Source organism: Argentina silus (genome assembly GCF_951799395.1).
Source record: "Argentina silus genome assembly, chromosome: 20".
Taxonomy (NCBI): domain Eukaryota; kingdom Metazoa; phylum Chordata; class Actinopteri; order Argentiniformes; family Argentinidae; genus Argentina; species Argentina silus.
In genome coordinates this window covers 2666012-2677540 of record NC_139674.1, presented here as the reverse complement: position 1 = coordinate 2677540, position 11529 = coordinate 2666012, and the positions used below count along the sequence as shown (strand labels likewise).

The window sequence follows — 11529 nt, the reverse complement described above, 5'->3', positions numbered from 1 at the left end:
TATATGGTGATGATTGAATATATATTTGTTACGATAATTAGCGGATTGTTTGTTATTTACTATGTTTAAATGCTAAATGCAGTTTAACGTGGGAAAGAAATCCTCATTTACATCAAAGAGGATGAAACCTACTACTCTTCTTCGTTTACATTCAAAGGTAGTAGGTGGGCGGAGTTCAACGGAACACAGATCTTCCAAAGCCCGCCGCCATTTTCACAAATCCTCCTCCGAAGCTAGCTTTAGCTGGCTAACGTCAAACATCTCTATGCTACCGTTAACTCGTTTCCCCCCCCTCAGTGCATTGTTGATAGCTAGATAACTACCATTCTATTTCCATAACATATAAATAAAGCTACGATTGTAACATGGACAAACGAGTCAAGCTCACAGGTAGGTAGTTAGCTAGCTAGCACTAAAAACAGTCATATGTTATTGCTTGCATACCCACATAGTTAGCTCCTAGCACCATCTGTGACTCGCATTACATTGAGCTTACATTCTCATTGTGGGGCTAAGTTAGCTAGTAGCTGTGTCAATAAGATAACGTTATCAATAGCTTTCAATTAATGTATGTTTTTTTTATCACGGGTTGCTTGCTTGTTGAAATGTGTTTAGAGTCACTATAGAATCGGTTATTAAACATGCTGTCCAGTTAGTCACCTAACGACAACGTTATTTCATTTAAAGGTAACTGTTTAGCTAGCCGGTCAATGCTAGTTACCTCGAGTTCCATCAGACCTGCTAAAAAACTGTCCGTCCCAGTCTCATAGCCTTTCTGAATAAAAGTTCTCAGCCCAGATGTGCATTGAAACACACTGGAGCAAGAGGCGTAGCTAATTCAACACACAGACACGTGTACTGGTTAGTTAGGCTACTTAAATCTAGCCGGTTAGCGTCCTGTATGCAGTCCTATGGACAGATGGAGTCGGAGGCTTTGCCTAGAGATCGAAATAAAAATGACCCCGCCAAGACAGTTTGTGATTTATATAAAAAAATAAAAAAAATAATCACTGACTGGTCGTTCGTCGTGTGGTGCCTTCTTTGATGGGCATGTGGCTTGTAAAAAACGAATAAAGCACTTTTCAACTAGTACTGGATGGGTATACTGTACTACCAATCGAGCTAAGGGAGTTAGCGAGCTAACTCGAGATCCAACTCAGGATTTGGTCGAAGTTAGCTCGCCAACTCCATTTACTTGCTATTCAATGACTTTGCAAGAGGCAAGAGGCATTTGGCAAGCTTGATACCCGTAAAGTGGATAACCACCCGACGAACCCTCAGTCAGTAAAAGAAAGATTGTTATTGCAAACTTTGTCTTGGTGGGGTCATTTTTATTTCGATATATGGCAAAGTCTTAGACTATCTGTCCATAGGACTGCATAGAGGATGATGCTGCTATCTGGCTAACTCAAATCTAACTATGTCACTAATATTCTCTCTGTTGCTCATATTGCCATAGGTCCCCCACTTCCTCTTCCCTCCTTGCGCCTCTTGGTCTCTCCCCTGCGACTGATGTATTCATTTGTGTGGCAAGTGGTGATACAACGAAATGTGATGCATTACGGAAAGGTTGAAGAATTTGTGACTTTGGTGATGGAGACCGTTCCAGAGCTGCTGAGTTTGAAACAGAGCGCTCAACTCATCTTAGGCCTTAGAGCAAGGGTAAGGCTAGTGATTTACCTTCCTGATAGCACATAGTAGAATGACAAAATACTGATGCCAGTGGACCTCAGATGCATAACAAGGGAGGAGAAAATGTTCAGATATCCTCTAAAAATATGTCTTATATATCCTCTGTTTTCATTACGTAGATGATCTTGGAGTTGTTTCGCAAAGACAACCCACCCAACCCTCAGGCCATCCAACGTCTCTTGGACAACATGAACATTTGTACATCCTTGGGGGTAAGCATCTTTAACTCAACTCTGTTCACTGCCCTAGCCTAAAGCGTGACTTGAAGTCCGTACATGTCTTCAGAGTCTAGGGAAGTCCTTTGATGTTGTCAGCAAGGTGAGTAGAGGATGAAGGAGCTGTGCCCTACGCTGGTTGGTGTACCCACTGTATTGTTTATCTTGTATCATTTTGAGTTGAATGAACCATGAGGTATGTTTGTTTTAAGCACTGGCAAAGGCATCTCGTTCTTTGCTCCTTTCTTTGGAGCGAAACGTGATGCCTTGCCCAAATGCAAATACAAAGCATGTGAGAACCAATCGAAGCGCTCACTCAGAAGCCGGCTGGAATATAATGTTTGATCATGACATCGCAGTCTCATGTGGGAGAAGGCACTTCCAGACAGCATGCATAACACTGACATTATAGGCCAAGACAAATCATATGGATATCGAATGGAGAGAACATGTTAAATTAGGTTTTTAAACAACTATCCACAAACAGAATTAAAGAGTGTATACAAAGTATAAGGCACCACAGAGAGAAAAGCGAAATATGTTTTCTTACTGGACATTTTGTGCTGCTTTGGTGAAGGCCTCCACTCTGTATACATAATGTGCATGCAAGATCCACATAATTTGCAGGGTCCAAAATTAACACCTGCTTGTGAATGGCAGCACTTTATTCCATATCACAGAGTTTTTAAATATCTATTTGGTATCATAATTTAGGCCTAATAATTGTATCCCTCGGCTTTCAAAGATTGGACAGATGTGTTTCACTTTGACACTAGGTGTGCACAGTTTGAGGCGGATAGCCTAACTTGCAATTCGAGATTGGTCATCCTGTCGTTTTCCTTTCCCAACATCAATGTAGCAAATCATTTATTGGCAGATCATAGTGTTTTCTTGTTGGCCTATGGTTTTCCCTTCTGCAGGAAAACTACAGAAAACTACCTGAGAATAGTTTTGCATGCGCAGCAATTCTAAATGTGACTTGTCAAGGAAATGTGGAACAATGTTTTGGCTGAGGCCTAGTAAACAGTTGAATGTATAATTTTACACGTAGCATCAGTCATAGGCTATAAGGTTGCTATTAGAATGAAATGACAACAAGAGAGCTGTATTGAACATGTTGTGTTATAAAAACATTATGTAGGCTAATGAGAACTCTCAGAGAGTTTTTGCAGCTCGCACCTGGTGCGACCAAAACTTGTTTTACTCGCACAGCAGAGTGAAATGGTCGCACTTTGGAGCCCTGCTATATATGTTATTTTTCTTTTTTTTACACCTATCTGCCTCCTTTTGAGGACTAATTGTTTTCAGACTGAATATGCCTCCTAAAAACCCTAAAGGCAGCACCTCTCTCTCTGACTGGCAGTTTTCTTTCTGGTAACCAAAGTGGCTGTACTTGCAGGGCTAGAAATGTACTTTTTTTGCGTAGTAGCGAGCACCAGTGCCTTCCAAATCTGAAAATGTAGGAGCACCCCCAAAAACTGGTTTGAGTAAACAGCACTACAGATAGTATAGTAGGCCTTTATACCACTGTTAGACATTTCAGTTACTATTTAGAGCCTTGTTTATTTGTTAACACCCCTGTTGATTCACATGCTGTGTTATAGAAGCAAGATCCAGAAGTGGAGGAGTCACAGGCTAACTTTGTGGCACTGGTCCAAACCCTGCTGAGAAACCCTAATGAGAGGAAGCACTTCTTCCAGGTTTGGCACACTATCTCTCCCTCTCTCCTCTAAGCCTTTCCATTTTGTTGTGTTACAGACTGTTCCACTGTTCCTCTCTTTTTAGGAGGTGTTTCCTGTACAGTATGGCCCAAAGTATGATGCAGCACTGCAGGCACTTGTTGGAGGCTTGGTCTTCAGACTGGAACAATTGTTGCCGATGCCAGATCTTTCCCAGGTATGGAATTGACACCAAGGCCATAAATTGCAATGCACTGACTATATTTATCTCATTACTAGACTACATGTTTAAACAAAGGTTGCCTCCGTAACTTAAAGGGACACATCACCATATTCTGTAGTCAAAAGATAAGAGCAAATATCCTAGGGAAATTACCCCCTATGATGTCAAGGGGTAAAAAGAAATATATTTGTTTTACCCCAACAACAACATACAGGGTAATTTCATATTCAGGGTAATAACCTTTTGTCTTATGTTTTTGACTACAGAACGTAGTTCATGTAGTTTTCATATATGTAGTTATTGGTATGTTGCTGGAGATAATGAATATGAGGTAAATACAAATGTGTAAATACAAGTGTTGCTTTTTGAGTTGAAAGACATTGACCAGAGGTTGTAAGGTCAAAATACATCCACCCTTGTGCCAAAATCCACACTTTAGTGCAAGAATTTAATATTTAGGGTAAACCAACACTAAAATCACAAATCTGTTTTAAGTTCACCACTTCCTTTGGCTTTTAAATTCCTGTCCTGCCAATTTGAAAAAATTGTGTGGCTAATTATTGAAAAGATGACTTTCTGCTCTGTGTCCTCTTCTCAGATCGGAGCTATGATCACTGCTGCCCCCTCAGTCCTGGAGGCGTGTGGACAGACAATTTCTGACGCTGATCAGCTCAAGATCCTCCTTCAGCACCAGCACCAGCAACTTAAGGGACGCTTGAACAAAAGTGGTAGGTATTAAAGACCCCCTCCAGTCAAAATAAAACATTTAATGCTGAAATATTGATGATGTTTGAAGTATAATAACAGTCAGTAGAGCCTCTATTCCCCTTATAAATGTGAAAGGTTGGACAACACTTTTCTTGCAGGGTGGCAGCTTACAGTGAAACGTTTACTTTTATTGTCTATTCTTCATATTCCCCCGTCATTAACATTATTGCATGCTTGCTTACTTTGTTTTATCTCTTCCCTGACATTTTACCCCAGCCCCCCTTGGCAGCTTTCTTTCATTCTCTTATCAAACTCTGTGACAGACCATCCAAGGTGTTTGATAAGAAACTTGTGGTCCCTCAGATTCTTAGGGGAATACATATCATAACCGTAATAATTATATTTGTTTACTAAATGTCTTGTGTCTAGATAGTTAACAATTGCTTTAAAAAACATTTATTTATCTATTGACTCTGTAACACTCCAAAAAAGTGTCTACACAGTGTTGCTGTGTACCGTTATATCTGTAAAAGGGTTCCCTAAATGTTGTCCAACAGCACCTGAACCTTTGCTCGCCAGAGTCAGTAGGGTCATGTGAACTGGGCAAATGAGAGAATGTTGGTTCTTACTAAAACTAGGGCAAAACTAATAACGATGGGAGAATTAATAATTAGTCAGCAATCAATTGAAACTGTTCACTCTGCAATCAATCCAATTGGTTAACACCTACATACAAGAGTCCCAGCTGAATGGGACAAGGCACTTCAGTATGTGACAGAACAATCAAAGAAACAACATACGAACACAGCCAGCATAAACACATTCAGACAGTAAACAATACAGGCCTTATGAATTCAAAGCAGCTTGAGACACCCTAACTAATTAAGGCTCCACCTCGTAAAACCATATGAGATAAAAGTCTATACCTTCCGAGAAGTCTACACCATTTAAGGCTCCACATAAACTGTATTATTATTATTATTATGTATATATATTATATATATATACAAAACAGAAAAATCTCCAATGCAAATAACACGATCATACATCTCCCCAGTCCCCCCACTGGTTCCCAAAACCACTCTAAAAGCTACAACTATGTGTAAAACATCAACTTCAACTGTTTCAGATCCAGAATGGTGCCTTTCTCAGGTCTACACAAAAGGATGGTTGGGTTAGTTTGCTAAAAAGCCTGCAGACATCTGGAAATCAGTCTTGTGGACAGATAAGACGAATATATCATGTACCAGAGTGATAGTAAGAAGAAAGTTTGGAGAAAAATGGATTTACAGCATACTACCTCATCTGTGAAACATGGTTGAGGGGGTATGTATAGCTGCCACAAGAACTAGCTAACTTGTCTTAATTAACAATGTTACTGCTAAGGCCTATCTGTATGTTAGATTAGATTAGATTAGATTAGATTCAACTTTATTGTCATTGCGCAGAGTACAAGTACAGAGACAACGAAATGCAGTTAGCGTCTAACCAGAAGTGCAAAATAGCAGAAAGTGCAATGAACAGTATTTACAGGTAGTGCAATGTTAAAGGTTTGTTCCACTTTTTCTACACACATTTTCCTGGTGTTACCCTTAACCATCATAACATGAGTTGGAATGGGTTGTCTGCATGGTGTTTTTGACATTTCCAGAATGATTTGAAAAAATATGAAGCTAGAAAAAGGTTGTGAAAGACAGAAAGAGACCACTGGCTGACCTGCCCTGATATTTTGAGAAATCTAGAAAATGGTGTTGTAGCCGAGACGAGTGAAAAGTAGAACTTTGACTGGACAGGAGTGGCCCGTGTGTGCTCCTGTGGATAAGTTCAGGGTAAAATTGTGTTAAAATGCATTTCAAACAATGTATCAGAATATCTGTAATGTACAGTAATACATTTGTATTTTCTATTGCCATTTGTATTATGTGCCATGTCCCTAATCTCCCTCTCTTCTCTCTTTCTCAGTGGCTATCACATCCTCCGTGGGTGACTGCGTGCTGTCCTCGCTTTCCTTCCGTCTTACCCCTAAAGAGCCACCCAATCAGCCGGAGTTCGACGACCCACCTGTGTCATTTGAAACCGCCCAAAACCTCATGAGCCCCGCCTCCTTCAGTGACTTGGATCTAGGAGAGATGTCGGACGACTTGGACTACAATGGAGCGGAGAGAGTAGAGGGGAACACTGGCGATGACAGAGGAGTTACCCAAAAGCAGAAGGACGTATCTGTGACGATAAACCAAATGAGTGCCAGTCACGAGGATGCACTGCAGAAGAAAAAGCCAGAGTATGAAGTGACATCAAAAGGGGGGAGTATGCTGCCCTTCCCTATAGGGAAGCAACAACAGCTTATAACACTGATGACTGGGACCATCCCGAAACCTTCCCCATTACAAATTGTCATCTCTTCCAATGCCACCGCCAATGGGAACCTCCGGGAGAACCCGCGACTTGGGCTAACGAGTTTGCACCAGTGGGTGTCTCAGATTGCCAGTAACACCATTTCACTTCCCGCCTTGCCTCCCCTTCCGCAAAATCGTGACATAGATAAGGAGATGGGATTGGGTGACATCTGTCTGGGAAGCAGTGTGGTGATTGGGGCTCAAGAAACAGATGCCGATCCGATGGAGAAGGCCATCACCCGAAAGAAAATGGGGCCCCAGAAACGAAAAGTGAAACCCAAAAAAAAGAAAACCCCAGAAGCAACCCACATCTGCCCTGAGTGTGGGAAGAAGTTCTTATATCAGTCTCAGCTAGAGGATCACCAGCGCATTCACACTGGAGAGAGACCTTTCAAGTGCACACATTGCGCCAGGGCCTTCAGGACATCAGGGCTCCTGACGACCCACCAGAAAATTCACACCACAGAGCGCCCATTTAAGTGTGATGAGTGCGACAAGAGTTTCCTCAAGAAAGCTGACCTGCAGAAGCACATGCGTGTCCATACAGGCGAAAAACCATACAAATGCACCATCTGCAAAAAGGGGTTCACTCAAGCGTCCTACCACAAAATACATATGGAGTGTCACACGAGCGATAAGACCTTTCCCTGCACCTATTGCGAGAAAATATTCCCAACGCCATTCAAGCTGTCAAATCACCTGCGCTGGCACACCTTGGAGCGCCCGCATGTCTGTGATCAGTGTGGAAAGAGCTTCTTCTGCCCTAGCCTGCTGAAGCGCCACATGGGATACCATATCGGGGACCGCCAGTTTCTGTGCGCCCAGTGTGGACGAACCTTTGTCTACTTGTTTGATCTTAAAAAACACCAGCGTGACCACGGCCCCAAGCCCCAGCTCCCCTGCCCCATCTGCCAGAAGGTGTTCCCTGGCAATGGCAATCTGAAGGTCCACATTCGCACGCACTCCAGCGAGAGGCCACACAGATGCACCATATGTGACAAAGCCTTTGGCACCCTTAACACTCTGAGGGTGCATACAAAGCTACACTCAAATGAGCGCCCTTACCGCTGCAATGAGTGCGGGAAGACTTACAAGCTGTCCTCGCACCTGAGGGAACACAAGACCACTCACACGGGGGTGAAGCGCTGCCACTGTGCCACATGTGGGAAAGGCTTCAGGTACATAAGCCTCCTGAAGAAGCACGAGGAGTTGCACTCAGGGGAGCGGGCTGAGCGCACAAGGAGGTACAGTCACACCAGCCAGCGCAGGAGGCATTCCTCTAAAAGGATGCCTGATTACTGATGTGGACTCTTAAAATCTGCTCAGACTTTGCCATGGCCGCCACATGCCATGACTTGAATGCTGATTCTTTTTTACTTTATTTTTGGTCACAATGCAATGTCATTGGCTTAAATTAGATTCCTCCTGTTTATTTGCTTGACCATTTTGGATGTGCATCAAAGATTCCATGATTTGACTGACAGTTGGTAGGATGCGCTTGCTTTATTGTGCAGCAAGAGATTGCAACCGTGTTAGATTGTAGTCAATGAAAGTAACAATAGGCCTTTGATTGATTTTGCATTCTTAATGACATGCTTTGGATTGATAGCTATTCACCTGTTGCACATCCTGAGAATGTTCACTGATGGTAACATGCCGTTTATGCTTAACTTTAAACTGAGACAAACTTAAATTAATGGAAGCAAAATCGTTATTCAAATGAAAACCATATATTGTCAAATAAAGTATTAAAATATCAAATACAATTATTTTGAGCCATTATTCACAAGTAGTTAATGTTTTTAGAAGGAAATTAAAATAAAAAAAATATCAATATGAATTCAGGCCTTTCTACAAATTACCCGTATACACTGATATACAGTATACACTGTATACTGTATGCAGCTACTGATCTACTGAATATTAAAGGTTTACTTTCAAAGGCTCTTTCAAAAAGTAATTTGAAGATGTAAAGTAATGTGTAGTTGAATATTGGGAAATACTGCTGAAGCAAGCCCACTAATTTTCACAAATTGCCAATGGTATACATGCAGGGCTATATCTGTTCCAGTGGTTCTACATTTTCAAGGTCTTCCCTTTCAAGTTCATACATGGCTAAACTTTTCTGGCTGGCTTTGCACCTTTGTGTTGGCTAGTTACCATAATTTCATGTGGGGCTTGTTTTGGTTCTTGTGAACGGCTGAGGCAGGGACCGTATTGTCAGTCAATCAGGGCTGTGGAACATGAATATTAAATATTAATTAATATTATTATAAGTAATGATTCAGCATGGTTATTTAGTGACATTTTCAAGAGGGAAAAGCTACATATTGCACCTTTAAAGGCCCACTCCAGTCTAAGTTGTAATTTTCCTGTCTTTTGAATGTTCTTTGCACAGTGATACTGTATATTGAATAAACAATGTGAAATGTATGTTCTGTGTTTTACAAAGCTTACATTTTGAAAATCCCAACACATTTTTCAAGCTGTCTTGAAGTTGTGATATTGAAGGCTTGAAGTGATCAATAATGAAGACATGTCAGATGGTGGATTTGCTGAGAATAGATGATGTTTATTGGTCAAACAGGCCCGGGAGAAACCATACTTGACAAGTATTCAAGCATACAAGTACTGTATTCAGTAATTTCTCAAAGTGCATTACCTTTTGTACTTAGATTTATGTTAGAATGTACCTTGCAGTATAATTAGTTTAAAATAATTAAATCAAATTCAGCATATTGTACCACCTTGGTGTAAGATTTCAGTTGACTGGTTAATACATATTTGGCCCTTCTTCAATTAGGTGAGGGGCAAATACAGACCATACTGAACAGTCCAGGACTGTTCTGCCTGCACTTGGCCAGCATTAAGAGCATGACGTTTCCCCCAGCCTGTAGCAGGCTGCCCATCTGGAGCACCGGGAGAATTCCGATCTGTGGGCTTCACAGGGCCCTGCCTGCACCCCTGCATCCCCCCACACCCCCCTCAGCTGAAAGTCCAGCTCGCACTGTTTGGCAACCCTGGAGCTGCTTTATCAATCTCTTATTCCTGCAGAGCACACAGAACAAAGTACAGCATCAGGCATGACGCCCCTGGCAGGCTGACATCTCTGAGCCTGAAGTCATACAACACCTCCACAAAATATGGGTATGGGCACAGGACACACTTGTCCACCATAGATGTAATGAGAACGAGTAGTCATGAAATATCACTGTTTCTTATCCACTTGTACCGCCGCCCTGGCCTCCGCCAGAGTCTGCAGCGTCCATACCTGAACATTGAACTGCAGACCTCCTCCTATGGCAACAATCTGTCATCGTTTCTCCACCATTCAGTACCCTGTATACCCCAATGACAACACCTGTTCACTTTCTGGGTTGTATATACCGATGAAAACGAATGATACCATATAAGGGTTACTTAGGGTTACCTGAGGCCAAATCAGTATATACTGTATGTCAGCTGGTTTCCGTCTCCGTGCTCCCATCGTTTCAGAATTACCTCCACCCCTTTGGTTGAGCCTTCCCACCTTCAGGCAGCCCAAGCTAGGGGTCCTACCCTTATTCCTCACACCTCTCTCCATTTCTTTCCTACTCTATTAAATTTGCTGCCGTGAATTTACAACAGGTCTCACATCGCATTTGGTCAACTTTGTCTTTGCCTCCCAATCTGCACTTGCCTCTAATCCCCCTTCCCATTTGGTAGAGAGCCCATGTCCACAAGACGTGATATGGACGCAGTACACTCTCTGAGTTACGTTTTTATTTAACCCTTATTTTAGCTGGGAGTCCCATTGTGCTCTTTAATGTACCACCCTTCCAGCTTGAGAGTGCTGCCTGGCCTAACGCAACTCCCCAAGCTTACACAGGATGCAACCACCACTGGATCCCCGTAGAGGCCCCCAGGGCCGCCCTCCCCTCTAACTACCACCCCAGGGTTCAACCTGGTCCCTAATAATGTTTTCTAGATTGGCTAGAATTGGTTGCTCTTGTTCTAGCAATGCCCCTTCATCATTAGCCTGCTCTTCCCCCTGGGATCCCTTGACCAATTTGCACTGAAACCAGTGTCTCCACCGTGGCTCCCCCACCGTGTCCTTGACGCATACTGCCGTGTCCGTGGTCAGTAATACCTGTGCAGGTCCCTGACAACTCCCCTCCAGAGACCCCCTCACTGGCTTTTTCACCATCACCCATGATCCTATTTCGGGGAGTCTGTCCACTGGCCCTTCCTTCTCAAGCCTTCCTCTGTCCTTAATCTCCTGTCTTGCTCTCACCTGCTTCTCAGACACTTCAGCCTCAAAACCATAGTATCTTCTCTTGGAATGGGGCTGGGTCTCCTTCACCCTGATGGGGACATCATGGGGCAACCTCATGGGTCTTCCCATCATCAGTTCGAATGGTGTCAGATGTGTCACTTGGTTGGGGGTTGCCACATCAGTCCCCTTCCCGATCTCCTGGATTGCCTTGGCCAGATTCAATGTCATTGTCCTATTCATCCCTGATCCGAGTCGATAGTGTGCGGTATTCCCCATCTAGGAAACACCTCAAGTAGAGAAGATCTTGGCTGTGGTCTCCACTGTACAGTTCCTGCAGGGGAACGCCTCCACCCACCTAGAG

At 42.9% G+C, this 11529-nt stretch overlaps 1 protein-coding gene across 1 annotated transcript; it reads left to right on the top strand.

The window, feature by feature from the left end:
• Positions 1-252: 252 nt before the first annotated feature.
• LOC310820739 (uncharacterized protein) lies at positions 253-9303 on the top strand. Its single transcript, XM_083692515.1, has 7 exons — positions 253-390; positions 1460-1662; positions 1812-1904; positions 3512-3607; positions 3693-3803; positions 4408-4537; positions 6480-9303. Exons 1-7 carry the CDS (start codon positions 366-368, stop codon positions 8213-8215), a joined length of 2394 nt encoding a protein of 797 aa, XP_083548641.1. The 5' UTR covers positions 253-365; the 3' UTR covers positions 8216-9303.
• The last annotated feature ends 2226 nt before the right edge of the window (positions 9304-11529 follow it).